We start from the raw sequence: 26,218 nt of genomic DNA, 5'->3' as shown, positions 1-26,218 counted from the left end.
CCGGCTTCCCTGTCCATCACCAACTCCTGGAGCCTACTCAAACTCATGTCCATTGAATCAGTGATGCCATCCAGTGATCTCATCCTCTGTCATCCCCTTCTCCCGCCTTCAATCTTTCCCAGCATCAGGGTCTTTTCAAATGAGTCAGTTCTTTGCATCAGGTAGCCAAAGTATTGGAGGTTCAGGTTCAGCATCAGTCCTTCCAATGAATATTCAGGACTGATTTCCTTTAGGATGGACTGGTTGGATCTCCTTGCTATCCAAGGGAGTCTCAAGAGTCTTCAACACCATAGTTCAAAATCATCAATTCTTTGGTGCTCATTTTTCTTTATAGTCCAATTCTCACATCCATACATGACTACTGGAAAAACCATAGCCTTGACTAGACGGACTTTTGTTGGCAAAGTAATGTCTATCTCTGCTTTTTAATATTCTATCTAGGTTGGTCATAACTTTTCTTCCAGGGAGCAAGCGTCTTGTGATTTCATGGCTGCAGTCACCTGCAGTCATCATCTGCAGTGATTTTGGAGCCCAGAAAAATGAAGTCTGTCACTCTTTACATTGTTTCTCCATCTATTTGCCATGAAGTGATGGAACCAGATGCCATGATCTTAGTTTTCTGAATGTTGAGTTTTAAGCCAATTTTTTCACTCTTGTCTTTTGCTTTCATCAAGAGGCTCTTTAGTTCTTCTTCACTTTCTGCCATAAGGGTGGTGTCATCTGCATATCTGAGGTTATTGATATTTCTCCCAGCAAGCTTGATTCCAGCTTGTGCTTCTCCAGCCCAGGATTTCACATGATGTACTCTGCATATAAATTAAATGAACAGGGTGACAAAATACAGCCTTGATGTACTCCTTTCCCGATTAGGAACCAGTCTGTTCCAATAACCTCTGGAGCCCTGTAAAGGACAGATAGAAGGGGAAAGAGCAACCAGAGGCAGAACCATCCCAAGAAACTGTTGTTGGAATCCAAGGCACAAATACTTGTGGCCTGAACTAAGGCAGTAGAGATGGATGTGATTGGGTGGACATAAGTGACAAGAAATATTACAAAGAATTAATGTTGATTGGATGTAGGGGATGAGGGATGGGTCTAGGATGATCTCCCAGGTTTCAGGATTGGGCAGCTGGTTGGAAGGGAGTTGTTTAGCATCTAGTGGGCAATCATTAAATTTGTTGGGTATTTGTTGAATACATGTAGGGATAGGAAATAACATGAAAATGAGGAGGATCATATTGCACTGAATCATCATCATTTCAGTTTTGAAAAGTTAAATTTGAGTTTCTATTGTGACTATATTATATTGTTTCTGTATTTCCTAAGCTCCCTATGCTTTTCTTCCATAGCCTTCGTCACAGTGTGTAATTATACATTTATTTGTAGGAATGTATATTTAATGTCTATTTTCCTACTAAAATGATAAATTCTAAGGTTTCAAATATCATGCCAATTTATTCTCCTCTATTAGCTCCAGTGGCTTACCTGCTGGCTCAGTGGTAAAGAATCCACCTGCCAGTGCAGGAGATGTGGGTTGGATCCCTGGAGAAGGAAGTGGCAACCCACTCCAGTATTCTTGCCTGGGAACTCCCATGGACAGAGGAGCCTGGCAGGCTGTAGCCCAAGGGGTTGCAAAGAGTCAGACATGACTTAGTGACTAAACAAAAGCAACAACATTAGCTCCAATAAATAGCATTGGACCTAGCACATAGTAGGAACTCTATATTTATGGAATGGATGAATGAATTCCAGTGAAAGATGCCCAGCAGGCAGTTGGATATGAGGAGCTAGATGTCAAGAGAGATCTTGACTGAAGGCAGAGATTTACAAAGTCCTTAGACTGTAGATCAGGTTGAAGTTGATAATGACTGAGGTCCCCATACAAGGAGGGTGTGTGCATTGAGAAGAGAAGAAGGGCCTGGATAGAACTCTTAAAGATATTGACTTTAAAAACTGGGTGGATGAAGAGAAGCCAGGAAGGACAAGGAGAACAAATAGAAATAGAAGCAGGAGAGCTAGGAGATGGTGATTTCATAGGAGCCAAGAAAGGAGAGAGTTGTGAAAGGGTGCTGAAGGATTTTATACCAATTCTAATGTGAGGGAGGGATGTGTTTACCCATACCTCCAAACCAGTTCTTTGGATACCAGCTGTGTGTATTACAATTCAACTCAGCCCTGATACTATTTACCCAGCTTCAGGAGACAGGTTTGATCCCTTGGTAGGGAAGATGCCCTGGAGGAGGGTGTGGCAACCACTCCAGTATTCTTGCCTGGAGAATCCCATGGACAGAGGAGCCTGGTGGGCTACAGTCCACAGCGTTGCAAAGAAGTGACTGAACATGCATGCACCCAGAGGTAGTGTCAGATTCCATAGATTCAAGGTTCATCCCACAAGACTCCCCCCCACCTCAGATGCCAATCGCAAGCCCAGGTTGTTACCTGTGCTTTAAATTGAAGATTTCCACGACTCCCTCCTTGGGTTTGACTGATTTGCTAGAATGTATTAGATCATAAAGCAGTGGCAGGTCTTTTGGAAATGTGTCTAACAGCCTTAAGGGCCCAGAGCCCCAGTTCGCAGAAACTGATCTCAGGTGGGCAGTCTAAGAGCAGGCTCTGCTTCCCCATTCCCTGACTCCAGCAGAGGCTCCAACTTAGAGAATGGGAGCTTTCTGTTTTTAATTTTTTTTTTTTTTTTGACTGTAACAGGTCAGATTCTGCAGCTGAACAAGGCTGGCACTGTTGAGAACTATAGGCAGGGCACAAGCGAGTGAAGCACCCTGAACTCTGACCACAAGAGAGTGGTGTTGTGAAAGAGGTGCAGAAGGTTGGGATGGGCAGCGTGCAGGAAAGGAAAGGGACCTTGCTCAGTGGGGTTCATGAAGTCCTCTGAAAACTCTTCCTGAACAAATGGTGTGAGTGTGTGTGTGTGTTTTGGGTTGGAAATAAAATCTGTTTGGAGAAAGATCTTGATTGTGGTCTATAATTTTCTTAAAAGACCCTTCAACTTTGATTTCTGAAAGAAAATTCATCATCATGGCTTTCTCTGATGCTGAAGCTGAAACTCCAACACTTTGGCTACCTGATGCGAAGAACAGACTCATTGGAAAAGACCCTAGTGTTGGTAAAGATTGAAGGCAGGAAGAAAAGGGGACAACAGAGGATGAGATGGTTGGATGGCATCACCGACTCAATGGACATGAGTTCGAGCAAGCTCTGGGTGTTGGTGATGGATAGGGAAGCCTGGCATGCTGCAGTCCATGGGGTCGCAAAGAGTAGGACACAACTGAGTGACTGAACTGAACCGAAATGATGATTTTCTCCACTTTTTTGATCTTTATTCTTTTGCAGTTTAAATATTGTTTAGAAGTTGACAGTGATTTTATACTTACACATAAGACCCCTTGGATATGCTCTGTAAACTGGGAATCTTGACAGTGTGGAAAACCAGCTCTTTTTTAGTTAATGCTGGGAGCTGTGGAGTAAGTTCATGAACTTTTGGATAAGCAAAAGCAGCTTTATGTAATTAAGCCCTGAGAGTTGTGTTGCTGAAGCTCTGTGATCTAGTTCTGTCCTGACCTAACCCTACCCCAATTTCCTACTATGAGCAAGCTCTTTGCAGTGGGAGTGGTGAAATTTTTTTTCTTTCTTTTTTAACCCATGTGACCAGTAAACAAGGGTTCAATAGTCCCATGATTCCTTCTCTCATTACATTTCTAATCCTGTGGAGAACAGAGAAGAAGTAAAATTCCAAAGGTAGGTGAAATGTGATGTATATTCACAAATAAAAATTTCTCAGGTAACATTTGTCCTTTCTCTTTGTGGAATCTCATATACTGATATGAAATGAAGTATGATTTATGTATATGTGTATATATACATTTTATTATATTATACATAGATATATGTGTATATATATGCCAGTACATGGCATCAACTACTGGAGTATTTGCTAATTTTTTTCCCACTTGGCTGAGGGATTGAGTCAGCTTTTGGGAAGAGACTTAGGTTGGCGAATCTATTAGATTTTATTCTTGGACAAATGTAGCATCTTCAAAAAGAGTTTGAGGTAATCTATAATAAAAGACACATACACAAAAAAAGTTATTAAAATGCAAATGGAAACATAAAAAGAGAAAGAAAATCAACGTGTTGAAAGAGAAGAGAGAAGAAGAAGAAAATGCTATTTATGAGGACTAATAGAATTACTATGACTGAACATTAAATTTGGCCTTAAACCACTAAGATAATATGGAAAAATTAGATAATTTAAAAAGAATCAATAGTATACTATTTACTTAGAAAAGACAAAATCTTTCCTGGTACTAAATGCATGACAGGATTTATCATGTGGGATCTTACACAGTGTATAGATGCACAGTGTTCTTGATAAGAATTTTATGACAAATGCAGAAGTGATTTTCTTCAGACTGTTTCTTTTCTTCTCTTTTTAATCAAGGTGGTATTTTTTTTTTATTATTCAGCCTTTATTTAATTTATTTTTTTACTTTAAAATATTGTATTGGTTTTGCCATACATCAACATGAATCCGCCACGGGTATACACGTGTTCCCCATCCTAAAACCCCCTCCCACCTCCCTCCCCATACCATCCCTCTGGGTCATCTCAGTGCACCAGCCCCAAAGTGGTATTTTAATTTTTCTAATTTGAGTAGAAAACACACAGGTGACAGTTCAATGAATTTTCACAAAATTTGCATTTCTGTTACAGCCACACAGGTCAAGTAATAGAACATTATGAGCATGGTAGATAATCCATTAATACCGTTCTCATTTGTTGAACCCTACCTCCTCCCCCAAAGTAACCAGTAATATGATTTGTATTAATATCAACATAGATTAATTTAAAAATTTTTATAGCTTTAAAAAAGATTTATTTTTATTTATTTGGTTGCTTCAGGTCTTAGTTGTGGCATCGGGATCTAGTTCCTCGACCAAGGATTGACCCTTGGCCCCCTGCACTGGGAGTGTGGAATTTTAGCCACTGCACCATCAAGGAAGTCCCAACATAGATTAGTTTTATATTTTAAAGCTTTGTGGAGATGGAATCATGTAGTATGTGTTCTTTTGTGTCACAGTGTTATGTTTGCGAGACTCATTCATGTAACTGTGTGTAGCTATAGTTTGTTTTTTTCACTGTATAGCATTCCATTGCATGAACATATCTCAACTTATTTATCCATTCTACTATTTGTGCATGTGTGGGTTGTTTCCAGCTTTTGGCTATCACAAGTAATGTTTATGGTGTACATATTTTGTTGTTATATACCTAAACTGGAATCTTTGGGTATAGGGAAGATGGATCATTATCTTTGGTAGATAATGATAAATTGCTTTTTCCAAATTGAATATATTTACTTGTTCAATAGCAATGTTTGATTGTTCTTGTGAACTCCTTTAAAAAATTTTTATTTTTGGCTGTTTTGGGTCTTTGTTACTTTGCTCAAGCTTTTTTTTTCTTCTCTAAGTTATGATGAGCAGGAGTTGCTCTTCACTGTGGTGCTCAGGCTTCTGATTGTGGTGGCTTCTCTCACTGTGGAGCACAGGCTCTAGAGTGCAGGCTCAGTAGTTGTGGTGCACAGGCTTAGTTGCTCTGCTGTACCTGGAAACTTCCTGGACCAGAGATCGAACCCATGTCCCCTACATTAGTAGGCAGATTCTTATGCACTGCACCACCAGGATCAGATATCTGAATTAAAGATTTAAAATTTTATTTATGTATTTATTTGAACTGCACTGGGTCTTCATTGCTGCATGTGGGCTTTCTCTAGTTGTGGCAAGCAGGGGCTGCTCTCTAGTTATGGTGCATGGGCTTCCCAATGTAGTGGCTTCTCGTTGCAGAGCAGGGATTCTAAGGTGAACGGGCTCTCAGGCCCTAGAATGTGTGGGCTTCAGTAGTTGTGGCGCATGGTTTTAGCTGCCCCTGTGGCATGTGGGATCTTCCCAGACCAGAAATCAAACCTGGATCCCCGGCATTGGCAGGCAGATTCTTAACCACTGGACCACCAAGGAAGTCCTCAGTTAATGATCTTAGTGCTTTTTTTTCTGTATGAGAAGATGCAAACATCTGGGTTCATTAAATTTTTTTCCACCTGAGATATCTCAAACTAAGGCATCTGTTTTTCCAAAGTATAAAATGCCTTATCACATTCTTCATCCTGAATTCTTTTCAGAGTGTACTGCCAGTCAGTGACTGCAGAGGCTAATGACTTGATCCTTGTAGAACTGGATAGTGGGCAACATTCTTTGTTTTACAAGTAATACCTAGTTTGTATGCCCCGTGTGAGAACAAAGAAGGTCACAATGGATCAGTCCACGAATCCGTGTGTTGTTGATAGACTCACTCTTAGGATCAGTGACTAGACTGATTGAACCTTACAGATAAACTCATGTCTGAAGATTTAAAAGAAGAGAATAAAGGCTATTCCTTATTTTGCCTTGTGCTATATTTCAGAGAGACAGGTCCTCTGCTTGAGACTGAAGAAGGTTGGGGTGAACTAGTATGGCCCAGTGTAGTGATAAAAAGCATATAGAAAAGACTAAGGATGTTGCAATGCTTGGAGTTGCACACACTGTGAAAAAGTGATTCTGATAAGACCTAGAGGAAGAGGCAGGGTTCAGGGATAAAAGTCTAGAATGGCAATAATAAAACAACAACCACCAAAGTAATCCTAATAATATCTAGAAATTACATAGTGCTTTACATGTGTTAACTCACTTAAACTCTCCCAACAAATCACTGAAGGGTCCTTTTCCCATTTTGAAGATGAGCACACAGGTAGAGGGCTTCCCCAATGATGCAGTGGGGAAAGAATCTGCCTGCAATGCAGGAGTTGCAGCAGACCGGGGTTCGATTCCTGGGTCAGGAAGATCCCCTGGAGGAGGAAATAACAACCCACTCCAGTGTTCTTGCCTGGAAAATTCTCACAGGACGGAGAAGGCAGGCGGGCTACAGTCCATGGGGTCGCAAAGTCAGACATGCCTGAGCATGCACAATAACAACACAGGTAGAGAGGTTAATTCACTTGCCCAAGGCTACACAAGTAAATGGTAAAGCCTGATTTGAACCCAAGTAATCTGACTTCAGAATACATGCTCATATTTCTATGCTATCCACAAAATCAGGGTTGAGGTCAGGGGAACTCATGCAAATTGGAAAGGAATAAAAGGAAAGGTAGGCAGAGTATTAGCCAAGGGTCTCATTGGTATAACAGACTCCAAAAAAAGTGTTCTGAGAAATGGAATGTGTTCTGCACTGTATATATTTTTAATTCAGCTGCACTGGGTCTTCATTGTAGTATATGAGGTCTTTAATTGTAGTGTCAGGGCTCTTAGTTATGGTCTGTGGGATCTAGTTCCCTGACCAGGGATTGAACCTGAGCCCTCTGCATTGGGAATGCCAGAATCTTAACCACTGGACCACCAGGGAAGCCCTTGCTCTGCATAGTTGCTGAAGAGGAAAGTTACAGAAGCCTGAAACACCTCCAGGTTTGGATGTGAGAGTTTTCGGCACACACCAAGTACAGTGACTGGGTGGGGAAGCCCAGTTTAGCAGCGAGCCTATTCTTGAGGATTGCCAACCTCCCTAGGACTTTTCCTGGGTTTTTCCTTTCATTTTCTGTGTCAGGTTTTTATGGTTGCTCTACTGAGAGATTGATGACAGTATTATGGCTAGTTTTTGTTGGGATTTTCAGGTTTTAGAGAAACCAATCAGAGGTAGTAGTCAATATTAATATTTCTAATATCCATACCAGTGGCTAGTGACCCTGTGTTCACCCCAGATTCCAAGGCATCCAGAGAGGTCAGTTCATGGGGCCCCAAACCTTCTGCTTCCTTCTTGGGGCCCTGTCACTGAACAAGACCTGGGCTGGTGAGGATGGGCTCCAAAGACTAATGATGGCAGGAAAGACAAAGAAGGGACATCCTGGTGGATGCTTAGGCAGAGATTAAGCCATCTCTACTTTCTCGTGGAGCCCCTGGAACCCTCTACTTCCCCACACCTTTTTCTACCTTTCTTTCCTCTTCTGCTATATTTTCCCTTTCCTTTCATGCTTACATGGCCCCATCCACAAAAACAAACACTGTTCCCTTAGAGAAAAGCTCACTCTGCTAAGTGGGGAGAGCAGTAAGGGAATCTCAGGCTTGGGGATGGCCAGATGAGCTCTACAGTTCATTGTAGATGGTCTTAGGATGAAGTCTCCAAGACAGAATGGGCCAATGACTTCGCTGTTGGTAAAGAAAAGGCTCAGAAGTAACACCTACAGAGTCGTGTTTCCATTTGAGAGTCTTCAGTCCAAGGAGGTGGCTCAGTTGGTGGCTTAGAAGACACCTGCTAAGCGAGCCCCGCCTTCAGTACTGCCCTGAGACTTCTCCTAGGCTTTCCCTTTCTCCCAACCTCTTCAGGTTGTTCTAGTTGTTCAACCTTGGGACTGTTGACATAGGTGGATTTTTTTCCCCTATCCTTGGAAACACTTGTTAACTCTTGTCTTTTTGATAGCAGCCATTCTGACATGAAGTGATCATTCTGATTTTGATTTGCATTTTCCTCATGATTAGTGATATTGAGCTTCTTTTCATGTATCTGTTGGCTGTTTATATGACTTCTTTGGAAAAATGTCTATGCAGATCCTCTCTCAGTTCAGTCACTCAGTCGTGTCCAGTTCTTTGCGATCCCATGAACCACAGCACGCCAGGCCTCCCTGTCCATCACCAACTCCTGGAGCTCTTTTGTAATTGGATTTATTTTGCTATTGAGTTTTATGAGTCCCTTCTATATTTTGGATGTTAACTCCTTATCAGATATACAGTTTTCAGATATTTCTCTCATTCTATAGGTTGCCTTTTCATTTTGTTGATTGTTTCTTTGGTTGTGTAGAAACTTTTTAGTTTGATGTAGACCCACTTATTTTTACTTTTGTTGCTTTCGGTTTCACAGCCAAAAAAATTGTTGCCAAGGTCAACATCAAGGAATTTTTCCCTATGTTTTCCCACCTGGGAAGCCTGTGGGCTTGTCACATATGGTCTTTATTATGTTGGAATATGTTTCTTCTGTGGGGCTTCCCTAGTAGCTCAGCTGATAAAGAATATGCCTGCAATGAAGGAGATCCCAGTTCAATTCCTGTGTTGGGAAGATCCCCTGGAGAAGGGCATGGCAACTCATTCTAGCATTCTTGCCTGGAGAATTCCCATGGACAGAGGAGCCTGGCGGGCTACAGCCCATAGGGTTGTAAAGAGTGGGACACGACTGAGTGACTAAGCACAGTACATGCTTTTCAAGTAGTGACATCAACAGAGCTGTGCTTGAGGAAAATTATCAGACAGCACTGTGTGGAGGTGAGAAGGGACTAACACTGTGGGGATGGTGAGAAGGCTTCTACGATAGGTCAAGCAAGAGGTATTGAATGTTGAAGGCTTGAACGATGGATGTGACCATGGGAGTGAAGGGTAGGGGACAGGTGCTCCAGATACTAGAGAGCTGGACTCTACCGCCTCATCTCTGGAGGGAATGCATGGGGCAATGAAGAGAAAGTGTCAGAGCCTTAAGACTAAAAATAATACAAATAGAAATTGGGAATCCTGGAGGAGAAACAGTTTTAGGAGAAAATATGATGTGTTCTATCTTGGATATATTGACTATCTGGCTCAACATCTGGCTGAAAAGTACTTAAGGAAATTAGAAAGACAGGATAGAGCCTCAGAAAATGGTCAGGTCAAGGGATATAGATATTTGAAATAGTCAAAACACCTCAAGGCTTTTGATTCACATTCAATTTAGGCTTATGTTTGGGGATTCTGCTTGGCCTGGCATATCTCTCTTTCAAGTTTAGTCTTACTATGTGGTGATTGAATAGTAATATGTAGAAAGGCTGTGGTTTCCAAGCTTCCTCCTCACGGGGGACATGGATTCTCATCTTTGAATGGCATCAGGAAATTACCCTTTTAGTCAGTAAACAGGCAGGATGAAGCTCTGTTAGTACAGTGCACCAGAGAATGACAACTGGGCAGAACAGAGGCAGTTGGCTAGAGAACACAGGACTCATACTGGAGAGAGCAGAAAACCTGGGGGAGGGTAGAGAATACGGAGGCAGTGGGAGGAGGGAAAAGGAGAGAAAGAGAAGAGCAGGGAGGGACCAATCAATGTCTTTATCCACTGTTTTCTCCCCTTCACTGGCTCCTCGAGTTCTATTCACCTCAACAGTTCTGGACCTAATTATAAAAAATGATTCTCTCCAACACCAGCTAGGTGTTTCACAATTCAACTCAGTTCTGACGCTAACGACAAGGAGACAACATTAGATTCCACAGGTTAAGGGTTCAGTCCTACAAGCCTACTACTCTCTTCACCCCTCACTTCAGACACCAGTTATAAGCCCAGATTATCACCCGTGCTTCTGATGGATGGTAGATTGAAAGATCCAGCAACCCCATCCTTGGGTTTAATTAATTTGCTATAGGGGCTAACAGAACTTACAGAGGGACATTTTACTTATCTGATGACTGGTTTATTATAAAAGGATATAACTCAGGAGCAGCTAGACGGAAGAGATGCTTAGGGCAAGGTCTGGGCTTCCCTTGTAGCTCACTTGGTAAATAATCTGCCTGCAATGCAAGAGACCCAGGTTCAATCCCTGGGTCAGGAAGATCCCCTGGAGAAGGAAATGGCAATCCACTCCAGTATTCTTGTCAAGAACCCCATGGACAGAGGAACCTGGCAGGCTACAGTCCATGGGGTCGTAAGAGTTGGACATGACTTAGTGACTAAACCACCATCATGGGGAAATGACACAGAACTTCTGTGCCCTCTCCAAGCCACCCTCCCTGAATCTCCAAATGTTCATCTGGAAGCTCTCTGAACCCTATCCTTTTTGGTTTTGGTGGAGACTTCATTATATAGGCATAATTGATTTAAATCATTGCATGCTTAGTCGCTCAGTCGTGTCTGACTCTTTGTGACCCCATGGACTGCAGCCCACCAGGTTCCTCTGTCCATGGGATTCTCCAGGCAAAAATACTGGAGTGGGTTACCATGCCCTTCTCCAAGGGAACTTCCCAACCTAGGAATCGAACCAGGGTCTCCTGCATTGCAGGCCAATTTTTTACTAGCTGAGCTATCAGGGACGCCCCTTAAATCATTGGCCATTACTGATTAAACTCAATCTCCAAATCCTCTCCTCTCCCTGGAGGTCAGGAGGTGGAACTGAAAGTTCCAACCAGTTCAGCCCAATGTAGAACTCTACTGGGCAGTCTTTGTTCAAGGACCCTCGTTGGCCTAGTTGAGACTTTCTCAGGGCTGAACTGCAGTTTAAGTTTCTTCTTTTTAAATCCTTCTTTCCTTCTCTTTCTTGTTTCAGACCTGTATTGGCACCCACTCCTGCACTTTCCACCTTTAGTCTTTTTAGGTATTTTCCCCCAGTGAGTGCCTTGCATGTCTGTTTCTGTCTTGGCATCTGAACTGACACAAAGGGATATTGATAGGATCTACCTTAATGGGCTGTTACGAAAATTCAATGACTTAATATATATGAAATGCTTATAACAGGACCTGTATGTACTACAGCACGTGCTTTGCAAGTGTTAGCTGCTTTTATTATGCTTTTGATCTGAAGTTATATTTTATTCTCATTAGGAAACCTCTCAGTTCTTAGACTGGCTTGGAAGCCTCTCCTGAATGCTCCAACAGCATCTGGCCCTCACTTCTATTATGGTTGGCCCTCCATATCTACTGGTTTTGCACCTGCAGATTCAACCAACCACAGATTAAAAATATTAGGAAAAAAATTTCCGAAAAGTTCCAAAAAAGCTAAACTTGAATTTGCTTCATGCCAGCAACTATTTACATAGCATTTACACCACATTTACAACTAATTACAGGCATTTACATTGTATTTTCACCTATTTCCATATCATTTACATTATATTAGGTATGATAAGTAATCTAGAGATGATTTAAAGAGGATATTCATAGGTTATATGCAAATGCTATGTCATTTTACATAAGGGACAGAACATCCTCAGATTTTGGTATTTGTGAAGGGTTCTGGGACCAACCCCTTATGGATACCAAGGGATGACTGTATATCGCACTGTTTTCTTGTCAGTCTTTACACTTAGACCATGAATTCAATGCATAATGGAATCTTGTTTTGTTCACTTTTGTGTATCAGTGCTTTACATTGTGTCTGACTCATAGTGGATGTTGAATTGATGTCGTTGAATGAAAATGATTCAGTGGAGTCTTAACAGATGAGTATTATTTGTCAAATGGATGAGAGCTGGGAAAGAATTATAGACAGAATTGTATATTGGGGCATGAAAAGCCTGTACTGTGTGGGTTATTGAAAGGTGCTTATTACAGCTAAAGAGTAGGGTGTAAAAGAGGGTGGTCAAAGAGGAGGCTAAGAAAGAAATCTGGAACCAGAGCACTGGGGAGACCTTAAAGCCAAGCTAAGGTAAACATTGTGTAAGCCTTGTGATGTCCTAGTGGGTCCAAACCCATCTATTAAAAAAAAAAGCTTTATTTATGGCTGATCTGGGTCTTTGTTGCTGCACTTGGGCTTTCTCTAGTTGCGGTGAGTGGGGGCTTCCTCTCTGGTTATGGCACATGGGTTTCTACCTGTGGTGGCTTCTCTTGTGGTGGAGCATGGGCTCCAGGCATGCAGGCTTCACGTGGGCTCAGTAGTTGTGGTTCTCAGGTTCTAGAACACAAGCGCATAAGTTGCAGTGCTCATGCTTAGTTGCCCCATGGCACGTGGGGTCTTCTCAGGCCAGGGATCCAACTGGTGTCTTCTACACTACAAAGTGATTCTCAACCACTAGACCACCAGGGAAACCCCTACACCCATCTTTGACCTCTATCTATGACTTCCCAGGTGGCTCTGTGTTAAAGAATCCACCTGCCAAGGCAGGAGACACAGGAGATTCAGGAGATTCGAGTTTGATCCTTGGGCTGGGAAGATTCCCTGGAGAAGGAAATGGCAACCCACTCCTGCCTGGGAAATCCCATGGACAGAAGAGCTTGGTGGCTTCAGTCCATGGGATTGCATAGAGTCGGAAACGACTGAGCAACTGAGCATGCACATGACTTTATGAGTCATATGTTAGTTCAGCCAGAAACTACAGATTGCCCCCAAAAGGTAGATGTTTCTCTAGAACTATGTACAGAAGTGTAGGCATCTCTGAACATTCATTTCAACAATGCATATGATTGGTCTATATTTCCAAACTGCTTTGGCTGCAATGTCTCACCAAACTGTTGGATCTCTTAACTAATCTCTTTGCCTTCATCACACCCCTGTTTAATCCATCCTTCATTCCCACTGTGAGACAGATCTTTTTAAAGCTAAATCTGGCCATCTCAGCCTTCAGTTTAATACCTTCTAATGGCACACCCTTGTTGCCTATAACATACATCCAGATTCCTTAGTGTAGTTTACAGGACCCCTCCTGGTCTGACCCTTTACCACCTCACTTTCCATTTCTTCTTCCATATGCTTTCTACATCACCTAAACTGCTTGTAGGTATCAGGAAGTTTTATGCTGCTCACTCCTCCATTCATGTACACATTATTGCTGCCTGGAATGTCATTTCATCCGTATCCACTTTTTGAACTCTTTAACTATTTTATTAGAAGTATTTCAAAAATCATCGCCTCTGTGAAGCTAGGTCTAACTTAGCAGGTAGTGGGTCACTCTCCTTTATAGCTCCATCAGACTGTGTATACTTCTGTTTGGTACCTACCACATTGCAATGCAGTTGTTTGGTTACTTCCCTGACTCCCCTCTCTAGACTGTGGCTAGAGGGTAGGACCATGTGTTAGTTAGTACAGAGTCCTAGCACATAGTGCAGTGGTTGGCACATAGTAAATACTGGTTAAGGAAAAAAGGAAGGAATAAAATGAAAGCTGTTCTTTTTCTTTTGAAGGAAGTCCTCTCACCATGTGGCTGTACCTGGCAGTCCTCTTGGGCCTGTACTACCTCCTGCGCTGGTACCAAGAGAGGCAGGTGGTGAGCCACCTCCAGGACAAGTTTGTCTTCATCACGGGCTGTGACTCGGGCTTTGGGAACCAGCTGGCCAGGCAGCTGGACCTGCGAGGCTTGAGGGTCCTGGCTGGGTGTCTGACGGAGCAGGGGGCCGAGCAGCTGAGGAACCAGACATCAGACAGGCTGCAGACAGTGATTCTGGACGTCACCAAGACAGAGAGCATCGCTGCGGCCACTGAGTGGGTGAAGGAGTGTGTTGGGGACAGAGGTATGGGCAAGTTTGTTCTCCTTTCATTTACTCAGGCGTGAAGATGTTAACATTTTATGTGCATATATATTACACATATATAATCTCAAAAGCAGGGCTGGAAAGACTGGCTTTGTCATTTGAAAGACAGTTGTGATCTTTGGCAGTGTGTTTTTTTCCTTAACAATGTTTGTATTGAAAAATGAACCCAGTAGATTTCAGATTTCAAGGCTATTATCTCACCTTGCAAGTGAAGTATTTACAACTACAATCCTTTTCTTCACAATTCTTTACGTTTGAAGAATTTTCAAGGGGTTCTTAAGGATCTGCTTCTTCTGCCCTTCCTTGAAGCCAGCCTTTGATCATCTATTCTTTTTTTAAAACAAGTTTTCATTTTATTTTTTCTAATTAATAGGCTGTATTCCTTAGAGCAGTGATAGATTTACAGAAAAGTTGGAAAGCACTGAGTTCCCATATGCAACCCCCCTCTTATAGTTTCTCCTATTAGTAACATCTTGCATTGGTGTGGTACATTTATTACATTGATAAACTGATGTTGATACATTAGCATTAATGAAAGTCTATAGTTTACATTAGGATCCACTTTGTGTTGTATGGTTCTATAGGTTTTGCCAAATGTAAAATATCCTATATTTACCATTATAATATGATGCAGAATACTTTCAGTGCCCTAAAAATCCTTTGGCTCCACCTATCCATCTCCTCTGCTCTCCCCACCTCCTCCAAAATCCTGGCAACTGTGCAGCCTTTTACTCTTTCCATCTTGTTGTGAAGTTACTCATTTGTGTTATAATATGATGCAGAATACTTTCAGTGCCCTAAAAATCCTTTGGCTCCACCTATTCATCTCCTCTGCTCTCCCCACCTCCTCCCAAATCCTGGCAACTGTGCAGCCTTTTACTCTTTCCATCTTGTTGTTACTCATTTGTGTCTAACTCTTTGCGACCCCATGGATTTCAGCACACCAGGCTTCCCTGTCCTTCACCATCTCCTGGAGCTTGCTCAAACTCAGAGATGCCATCCAACCATCTCGTCCTCTGTTGTCCCCACTCTTTCCATAGTTTTGCCTTTTCTCAGATGTCATGCAATTGGAATCATATTGGATGTAGCTTTTTAGACTGGCTTCTTTCATTTAACAGTATGCACTTAAGGTCCCTCCGTGCCAACCAGTCCATTCTGAAGGAGATCAGCCCTGGGATTTCGTTGGAGGGAATGATGCTGGAGCTGAAACTCCAGTACTTTGGCCACCTCATGCGAAGAGTTGACTCATTGGAAAAGACTCTGATGCTGGGAGGGATTGGGGGCAGGAGGAGAAGGGGACGACAGAGGATGAGATGGCTGGATGGCATCACTGACTCGATGGACATGGGTCTGGGTGAACTCCGGGAGTTGGTGATGGACAGGGAGGCCTGACGTGCTGCGATTCATGGGGTCGCAAAGAGTCGGACACAACTGAGTGACTGAACTGAACTGAGTACTCATTTAATTTTATTACTGAATAATATTCCACTATATGCACTGCAGTTTGTTTATCCATTCGCTTACTGAAGGACATCTTGGTTGTTTTAAATTTTTTGGCAATTATGGATAAATCCACTTTTCTAAAGTTCATTTTGGATATTATCCAAATCCTCTTTGATCCCCTTCTTCTTTCTCTACTTGTTTTATGATTCTTTAGGTCCTGATAATTGGACCTCTTAGATATCTATTCATCCAATGAGTTCTAAAATAGTAATAAAATTTTTTTTTTTGGATTGAAGAATGTTTATTTTTTTTAATTTACTTTAAATTAGAAAACTGATTTTAAAATATTACTCCTACCTGAGGATGTTCTTGACTCCAGAGTCAGAAGTTATGGTTAGTTATAGCCTCTATGCTGTATATAGTGGTTTATTTCTACTGTATCGTTATTATTATTGTTAATGTTTTCCCACCTATTAGAGAGTGTGCTCAAGGACATGGATATCTCTTAACCATCACGGTATTCCCAGTTTCTAACATGTTGTCTGATACATGTTAAGGGCTCAACAAGTGTTGAATGGATCTCATTTACGCATAGTTTAATCTATTACCTTTATGCCCTTGATTTCTAAATTATTTCTTGTTCATCACACCTGAATTTCCAACTACTTGCTGGTTTTCTCAACTGGAAATTCTACTGGAAGCTCAAACTCACCAAATCTAAAGGAGAACTCTTATTGTCTCATCTTCACCAAATCTGCTTTTCATTTTGGTCCTTGAGACTGAGTCTTCTCTTCTCCCTCCAATCCCAGAGCTCAAGACAGGAAGTTATACTTTCAGTCCTTTGGAAGTACTTTCTGTTTCACCCTTAAAATGATAATATAGCCATTTAATCCAGAAAGAGTCTTTTTACTAGACTCCCTACCTTAGTGGGCCTTGGACTTCATATCTTCTAATTGTGTATATTTTTTGATGCTATAAATACTGAAGTTCAATTCACACTGTTTGGCAAATTCCCTCAAATCAAAAGCTATCATTAAGGTTCTATTTATCCTTCCTGGATTCCTGCCTTCTCTTTGTTTTTGGCTTGACCTTCCTTTATGTTCTTACTGATAGATGTGTTTAAGATTGAAAATACATATTTTGATTTGTTTAAGATTGAAAAAGTATATTTTGTCTAGCATTTTTAGCTGTTTTCAACAGAAAGATTGATCAAGGTAGAAGTCTGTCATTTTTGTCTGAAACTAAACTCCTGCTTTGATTTTTATTGTTTTAGGGCTCTGGGGTCTGGTCAACAATGCAGGCATTTTTCACTCACATGGCTATGCTGAGTGGATAAAGATTGAGACCTACAGGGATACCCTTAGGGTGAACCTCATTGGTGTGATAGAGGTGACCCTGAGCATGCTTCCCCTGGTCAGGAAAGCACAGGGGAGAATTGTCAATGTCTCCAGCATTCTGGGAAGAATTGCTTTCTTTGGAGCAGTCTACAGTTGTTCCAAGTATGGAGTGGAAGCCTTCTCAGATATTCTGAGGTGAGACTCTAAAGTTAAAAACAATCTAGGAGAGTGGGATGGGGAGGGAGATGGGAGGGAGGTGTGGGAAGGAGGGGACACGCTTGATTCTTTTTGATGGATGACAGAAAACCACAAAATTCTGTAAAGCGATTATCCCTCAATTAAAAAAATAAAGTGGCAAAGAAACCCCCAAACAAACAAAAGCAACCACTGAGCACTTAGATATGTCTTAGTCACCACTACCTCCTAGTCACTAGTCACTTTCACCTACATTATTTTATTTCATCACTTCCAAAATCTGATATGTTTACTAGATATTATTTATTAGATAATATTCAAATATTATTGTTTACTAGATATTATTGCTAGTCTGTTTCATACAGAAAGCTGAGGCTCAGATTTAGTATCTATTCAAAGTTCACCTGCAACAACGATGATTTGGCAGAGCCGTGTTTTGACCGAAGTCTCTGTCTCCTGTCACCATACCACATTTTAACTCTCAAGATATATCCTTGGTAAAATTTTCTTTCTGAAGAGAGGATGACTGTCCTCTTTCCTCCTGTCCTCATCTCTTCACAGCAACCCTTTCTGGTGCTCATCTGCTTGCAGTTAACTTATTTCATCCCTTTATTCTGTATATCTTCTCTTTATCTAATGGTTTCTTTTTTTACTTATAACTTTAGTTTGCCACAACCCTCTAATGGCCCTGCCTCTACCTCCTGGCTTTTTAAAATACCTCACTTCAGCTTCCTGCTCCTCTATCAGCGGTTCTTTCTTTTTATAGCTCCCTTCATATTTTAATTTCTGAGACAGAGAATCCTGTTGGGCCTGAGATCGTTTTTTTGGGTATTCTGTATGACACTGCATGATGTGATTTTTTTTTGCACTTACTATCTGTTAGGCACTGCTGTGAGTATTTTACATCTAATAAATCATTTAATTTTCATAGCAACCCAGTGAGGAAGAAATTATTTTTATCCTTATTATACATCTAGGGAAACTGAGGCACAAAGGTTCAGTAATTTGCCATGGCCATCTTGGTAATAACAGGCTGAGTCACTGTCCAGTCCTAAGAAGGGCTCTTCTCCCATTATGGACCCTTCCTGGTCATGCCAGCTGTAGACATAAGGATGCAGTCGCACGGTACAGAATAGTGCTGCACAGACTCTCCTTTAGCACAGGCTGACTCTAGGGGCAGTTTCTCTTAGAAACAAGCTACGAATATTACAAACATCATGAATTAACTTCCTATGGCAGTTGTAATAAGTTTCCACAAGTAATTTATGGTGCATGGTGTCTTACAACTGCTACTGCTAAGTCACTTCAGTCGTGTCCGACTCTGTGCGACCCCATGGACTGCAGCCCACCAGGCTCCCCCATCCCTGGGATTCTCCAGGCAAGAACACCGGAGTGGGTTGCCATTTCCTTCTCCAGGGCATAAAAGTGAAAAGTGAAAGTGAAGTCGCTCAGTCGTGTCTGACTCTTAGCGACCCCATGGACTGCAGCCCACCAGGCTCCTCCATCCATGGGATTTTCCAGGCAAGAGTACTGGAGTGGGGTGCCATTGCCTTCTCCCTGTCTTACAACAGCACACATTTATTCTCTCACAGTTCTGGAGTCTAGAAGTCTGAAATCAGCATCACTGGGCCAAAGTCAGTTGTTGACAGGGCCATGTTCTTCTGAAGGCTCTAGGAGAGAATCTGTTACTTGCCTTCTGCTTCTGGTGGCTGCTGGAATTCCTTGGCTTGTGGCCACATCAACCTCTGCCTTTATGGTCACTTTGCCTTCTCTTCCTCTGTTGGTCTTTGGATCTACCTATGCCTCTCTTATAAGGACAGTTGTGATTGCATTTAGGATGCACCCAGATCACCTGGCATAGTCTCCCTAGCTTAAGATCCTTAACTCAATCAAACTTGTAAAGTCTTTGCCACATAAGGTAACATTTACAGGTTTCAGGGATTAGGACCTGATATGCTTGGGAGTCATTATTTAACTTACCACATGCCATGACTGGTATATATCTAATACAATGTGCATATCATATTATCTGCTTAGGAAAGGAGTAGGGAAATAACCAAGGACATTACATGAGTTGTTACTGTATGGCAGGCATCTTTCCTGGCTTCCTGCCTATCCAACATTTTGACCACCTCCATGGGGCCGCTGCCTGCTGATTTACCACTGCTCATGCCTCTTGGACTCCCAGGCCAAGAGCAAAGACATGCCCTTCCAACCTTTAAATCATTATTTAGTTCCTGTAGGAAATTCCAGTTTGCCTTAATTATGCTAAGGATAAACAGAAAAAGGAAGTTTTGTCCCCCATTTGAGTTAGAGTTTTAAAGGTGATGGAGATGTGGCGTGTGGGGAATGTATGAGAAAGCTGCAAGGGGAAGTGAAATGCAAAGGGCCAAAGCACCCCTGGCTTGCCTAGCCCCTCCTTCTGCTCCAATACACACAGGTACCTGGAGAATCATTTTCTGAAGCTTTAACTTGAAAGGTTTTAGGCTTTGGTTTGATAAGGGAGGGTTTTCCTTTAGAGCAGTGGTTCTTAACTTTTAGCATGCCTCAGAGTCACCTGGAAGGCTACTTTGGACAGATTGTTGGTTCTTACCCCCAGAGTTTCTGATTTAGTAAATTTAGACTTGGGCTCAGTAATCTGCATTCTAGCAAGTTCCCAGATGCTGATGCTATTGATCTGGGGTCCACACTTTGGGAACCATTCATTCCTTTAGAGGATCACGATGCTTTGTGTTTTATATTCTTATGAAACACTGCTCCAAACTTTTCTCCTTGACATTAGCTTGGGCTTCATCTTCTCTAGCAAGGTGCTCCAACCTCTAGAGCAGGGAGCAGCCCTCATCACTGTCCTGGAGTACTGAAAGAATACCTCACAGGGTGCACAATGCCGTCTTACTTCACGTGGTGAAGGCAGCACTTCGCATAGTGCCTGATACATACACGGCCCCCTGATGAATACTTTGGAAAATGTTTTTTGAACTAACCCGAATATTCTGGAGTGACCAGTGACTTGTCAGTTTAATGCCCACGTCATATTCCACTAATGGTCTCTTGCAGTCTTTGAACACACTGTAATTTTTCACAGCCCCCTGCTTCTGTGAGTGCAATTCCATCAGTATGGTATTCCACTCCACTCTTTCTTCACTTGGAAATTTCCTCTTTATCCTTGGAGGCTCAACTGAAACATTTTCTCCTTACTGAAGCCTTCTTTGACTCCCTCAGAAAATCTACATCCTCTTTTCTACTTATGTAGCCCCATTAATACCTTGCCTTTATAATTCTTTTGACTTGTATTGCAATTATTTGCTTATTTATCAGATTCACTCACTGTGGGTTTTTCAGGGGTGGTGAGCAGAGTCTTAATTTACTGAGATTGTGCATGCAAAACACTTAGCCCAGTAGATACCATAAAAACATTAATTTTCCTTATTATTCCTTGTATTCTTCATTTTTCCAGTGTATAGCACACGGTTGAAAGTGAACAATTCTGTTAAATAAATGGATGTGGAGTTGAATGGTTATGGTAGTTTGTATAATCATATCCCAATTATTGCACCTAGGGATGTGTAAAATTTTATTTTGTTCCCCTCCATTTCTTTATCTTTTAAAATATTCAGTAAAGGTGTTTTTAAAACTATTTTGTTTGTTTTCTCCTTGAAAACATTGAAATTGTGGTATCTTTCAGTCAGAGGAGTTAACTTGAGGGTTTTTTTTCCCCTAGGCGTGAGCTTCAACATTTTGGGGTGAAAGTCAGTATGGTTGAACCTGGCTACTTCAGAACAGCAATGACAGATTGGCAGAAGTTCTCAGAGATAATGAAACAAATCTGGAAAGAAACCCCTGCGCATATTAAGGAGACCTATGGACAGAAGTTTTTTGATGCCTGTGAGCTTTTCTTTTAATGGCATGATGGATAATCTTGCACGAAAAGGGCAAAGGCGGTTGGTAGAGAGAGACTGGGAGATCTTCTAAGAATAAATCACCTTCAGTAAAGCCTTCCCAAGACAAGAGGGAAGGTTCAGGAAGGTCCCAGCGCCTTCATAGTTGGTGTGGTGATGGCTGTTGTGGCTGAGGAAGAGGCCATACAAGCAGCCTCAGGCCAGAGCTTGCCCTGCCCTGTCACATATGGGCCTGGACACCTGAGCACCAGGGAGGTATTATGTGGTTGGAAACATGGAGCCTCTGGATTTTGTGAGGGGGTGCCCCTTCACAGTTTGAAGGGGCTGGTGTGGGAGGCCTGCTTAGTTGAGCATTCAGTATTATCTACTCTTTGGGTAACAGCCTAGCCACAAACTCCACATTTTATTATGAGAGGAGGGAGGGTGCATATAGGTGGGGAGAGGTAAGTGGATTAGGACAGGATTTGCAGGGCACTGTCGGCCATTCCCAGAGGTTGGACCTCATGTGCAGGCCGTGGGAGTCTTGCAGGAGTGAGAAGGTTCAATTTCATGGCATGGAGGAGGATCGGTTTTGGGGGAAGAGGGAGGGCTTAAAGAAGTCCTTTAAGTAGAAGAAAGTCATGCACACTAGTGTGGGGTGCACCTTCCTGGGGAAGTTGTGGAGTCGTGTCCAACTCTTTGTGACCCCATGGACTGTAGCCCACTAGGCTCCTCCATCCATGGAATTTTCTAGGCAAGAGTACTGGAGTGGGTTGCCATTTTCTTCTCCAGGGGATCTTCCCAACCCAGGGATCGAACCTGGGTCTCCCACATTTTGGGCAGATGCTTTACCATTGCCACCAGGGAATCGCTCCTGGGGAAGGGGTACTTTTTTTTCACATAAAGAATTTAGCAGCTTGCCAAGGCCAAAGGGAGCAGCTCTCTTTTCCCATTCACAAAAAGGCTCCGTGGCAGGTAGCAGTAGCCCTGGCCTTGACTTTGGGTGATAGCTCAGTACAGAGAAAGAAGGGGAATGTGCACATGGAAGACTCCTGACCTCCAGCCCTGTCTTCTGGGTACATTAGGCTTAGGGGGGTGACTATCCACAGAGGGGAGGGAAATTGGATCAAGGAAAGACTGATAGAAAACTTCCTGAGCCTCTCAGAATACAAAGCTAGGGAACTACAATTCCTAACAAGTCAGGCAGCCAGCTGCTCTTCTGAGCTCTTCTCTACCTAAAGTTTTAAACTATTAGAGAATTTGTCTCCCCTTGTGGGTACATATATTTGACAACAGAAATCAAAGGACAAGAGAATTTACTAAGAAGTGGCTTTATGTAAAAGGAGGGATATATGTATTTAATGATTTAAAGGAGTTGAAATTGTTCATTTATTTGTCCCTAGATCAGAATAATTTAGATCAGTGCTATCCAATAGATATATGAGAACCATATATATAATCTTATATTTCCCAGTAGATACTTTTTAAAAAGAAAAAAAAACCAGGTTAAATTAATTTTAATACATTTTACTTTCAGTTCAGTTCAGTTCAGTTGCTCAGTTGTGTCCGACTCTTTGAGACCCCGTGAATCGCAGCACGCCAGGCCTCCCTGTCCATCACCATCTCCTGGAGTTCACTCAAACTCATGTCCATCGAGTTGGTGATGCCATCCAGCCATCTCATCCTCTGTCGTCCCCTTCTCCTCCTGCCCCTAGTCCCTCCCAGCATCAGAGTCTTTTCCAATGAGTCAACTCTTCACATGAGGTAGCAAAAGTACTGGAGTTTCAGCTTTAGCATCATTCCTTCCAAAGAACACCCAGGGCTGATCTCATTTAGAATGGACTGGTTGGATCTCCTTGCAGTCCAAGGGACTCTCAAGAGTCTTCTCCAACACCACAGTTCAAAAGCATCAATTCTTCGGCACTTAATCCCATATATATATCCAAAATACTATCGTTTAACATTTATTATCAATATAAAAGTTATTGATAAGATATTTTATATTTTTTCCCTATTCTTTGAAAATTGATGTGTAGTTTACATTTACAGCACATCTCAACTGCTGCTGCTGCTGCTGCTAAGTCGCTTCAGTCGTGTCCGACTCTTAGCGACCCCATGGACTGCAGCCCACCAGGCTCCTCGGTCCATGGGATTTTCCAGGCAAGAATACTGGAGTGGGGTGCCATTGCCTTCTCCGCATCTCAACTGGGATACTAAATTTTCCTAGGAAGTACTTCTGTATTTGGATTAATACAACTGATAGTTGCCAGAAGCATTATTCATAATAGCCCCAGAGTGGAAACAACTCAAATGTCCATCAACTGTTGAAGGGAAAAACAAAATGTGATATAACCATACAATGGAATATTACTTGGCAATAAAAAAAATGAAGTACTGATACATGCTACAGCATAGATGAACTGTGAGAACACTTTGCTCCCTGAAAGGAGCCAATCACAAAAGACCATGATCTATAATTCTATTTATATGAAATATCCATAAAAGGCAATCTGTAGAGACAGAAAGTAGATTACCATTTGCCTAGGGCAAGTGTGGGTTGTCAGGAAATGGGAGAGTGATTGCTAATGGGTATAAGGTATCTTTTTGAGATGATGAAATGTTTTAAACTTAGACTGTGGTGATGGTTGCATAATTCTGGATAAACTAAAAGTCATTGATTTGTATATTTTATTTTATTTATTATTATTGTTTGATTATGTCACTTGGCTTGTGGGATGTCAATTCCCTAACCAGGGACTGAACCCAAGTTACAGCAGTGAAAGCACTGAATCCTAACCACTGGATAACCAGGGAACTCCTTGATTTGTATACTTGATTTAAAAAAATTTTTATCTACTTATTTGTTTTGGCTGCACTGGGTCTTGTTTGCTGTGCATGGGCTTTCTCTTTAGTGGTGAGCAGGGGCTACTTTCTGGTTGGGGTGCCATGGGCTTCTCATTGCCATGGCTTCTTCTGTTGCAGAGCATGGACTCTAAGTGCACAGGCTTCAGTAGTTGTGCCTTGCCAGCTCCAGAGCACAGGCTCAGTGCTTGTGGTGGCCAGGCTTAGTTACCTGTGGCATGTGGGATCTGCCTGGACCAGGGATCCAAGCAAACTGAATTCTTAACCACTGGACCATCAGGGAACCCCTGATTTGTATACTTGAAATGGATGATTTTTACGAATGTGAATTATCTCAATAAAGATGCTAAAAAATTTCCAATTGAAAAGTAGATTCACATATCTATATTGTTCCAAACATATTTAAAAATTTTCCAATAACAGAATTAAGCTTTAAAATTAATTAAATTTTAAAATTCAGTTTTCAGTCATACTAGCTATGTTTTATGTGCTCATTAGCTACATGTGGCTAGTGGCTGTTATACTGGGAAGCATAGGTCCAATAGGCCTAATTCTTGTGGAACTGAAATGTAGTTAGACTTCTGTGACCTCATGCAACAGGATCTTAGAAATATAAACAATAAGTTGAAAGTGAAAGTGAAGTTGCTCAGTCGTGTCCGACTCTTTGTGACCCCACGGACTGTAGCCTGCCAGGTTCCTCTGTCCATGGGATTTTCCAGACAAGAATACTGGAGTGGGTTACCATTTCCTTCTCCAGGGGATCTTCCCAACTCAGGGATCGAACCCAGGTCTCAGGAATTGCAGGCAGACTCTTTACCGTCTAAGCCACCATGGAAATCCCTAAACAATGATTGCTAACCACCATTTTTCATTTTGTTTACAGATCACGATCTCATGAAACAAGGGCTGCTGAGTTGTAGCACAAACCTAAACCTGGTCACCGACTGCATGGAACACGCTCTGACATCCGTGCATCCCCGCACTCGATACTCAGCTGGCTGGGATGCTCAGTTTTTCTTTGTCCCTCTATCTTATTTGCCTACATCCCTGGCAGACTACATATTGACTAGATCTTGGCCCAAACCAGCCCAGGCAGTCTAAAGAAAAATGATTTGATGGCCCTTGAAATGAAGACAAAAATCTGAAATTGATGATTCTCTCTGATCCTAATGCATAATCTATAATTTTTCTAGCAATCAACTTTCTTGCTTAAACTCATTTATCTGACACCATCCGAGAACCAACATGTTGATGTTATAGATATCCAAAGCTTACTCCCTTTAGGTGCTAAATCGCTACTATTTTAGCCATTTTTGCATGACAATGTTTCCAAAATGCATCAATCTTCCTTGCCCTGTTAGAGTAGACTAAAAACAGTTAAGCTTGTTTTGATGTTATTTCTTTAGGTAAGTGAATAGCTGTTCTGTGCTGTGATCAACTGTTGCTTAGGGACTATTGAGAAATGTGGGTCTGTTAATTCTTACTTGAAATGGGTCTGTACTTTGGTACTTTTAATAAATGTTTAATTTCATCTTCTTCCTATTAGCCAGCTGTTTTTGGATATGTTTCTCCTTTATATCAAAACCAATACAATATTGTAAGGTAATAAGCCTCCAATTAAAGTCAATAAATTTATATTAAAAGAAGAACTGATTATTAATTTTTTAATATTTAAAAGTAATGTAGTTATTAATTTAATATAGTTAAATTTAAAAGTAATATATGCTTAGTTAAAAATTCAGTTATTACTCAAAAGCTTAAAAATGAAAATATAATTGTTTCCCACCTGCATTGCTGCTCCTCAGAGATGAGTGCTTTTGACTTTCAGCTATTTCTTCTGGTATATATCACTGTATTTTTTAATAATATAGTTCATACCATTTGGAGAAGGCAATGGCAACCCACTCCAGTACTCTTGCCTGGAAAATCCCATGGATGGAGGAGCCTGGTAGGCTGCAGTCCATGGGGTTACTACAGTCGGACACGACTGAGCGACTTCACTTTCACTTTCATACCGTTATTTCTTGATTTATTAATTTTAGACATTTTTATTAATTTCCTATTAGGATAAATGAGAATTTAGCTTTTCACACCACTTTCCTGACCATTTTCTTTATCTCCATACTTCTTTCTTTTTTCTTAAATTTATTTTTTATTGAAGTATAGTTGTATTACAATGTATTAATTACTGCTGTACAGCAAAGTGACTCAGTTATA

General features: G+C 41.6%; 1 protein-coding gene and 1 non-coding gene across 2 annotated transcripts; one reads left to right on the top strand and one right to left on the bottom strand.

The window, feature by feature from the left end:
- The first annotated feature begins 3,707 nt into the window (after window positions 1-3,707).
- Window positions 3,708-25,647, top strand: HSD17B6 (hydroxysteroid (17-beta) dehydrogenase 6). The gene is given in 5 exon segments (NM_001035395.2): window positions 3,708-3,753; window positions 13,939-14,265; window positions 17,003-17,261; window positions 20,983-21,146; window positions 24,885-25,647. Coding segments are annotated over 4 exon segments (954 nt in total). The 5' UTR covers window positions 3,708-3,753; window positions 13,939-13,952; the 3' UTR covers window positions 25,103-25,647.
- Window positions 7,373-7,446, bottom strand: TRNAG-CCC (transfer RNA glycine (anticodon CCC)). Its single transcript has one exon. It is a non-coding gene; the product is annotated as a tRNA-Gly (tRNA).
- Window positions 25,648-26,218: the final 571 nt, after the last annotated feature.

This window comes from Bos taurus, chromosome 5, assembly GCF_002263795.3.
Source record: "Bos taurus isolate L1 Dominette 01449 registration number 42190680 breed Hereford chromosome 5, ARS-UCD2.0, whole genome shotgun sequence".
Taxonomy (NCBI): domain Eukaryota; kingdom Metazoa; phylum Chordata; class Mammalia; order Artiodactyla; family Bovidae; genus Bos; species Bos taurus.
Note: the sequence above shows the minus strand (reverse complement) of the source record. Positions and strands in the feature narration are given on the sequence as shown.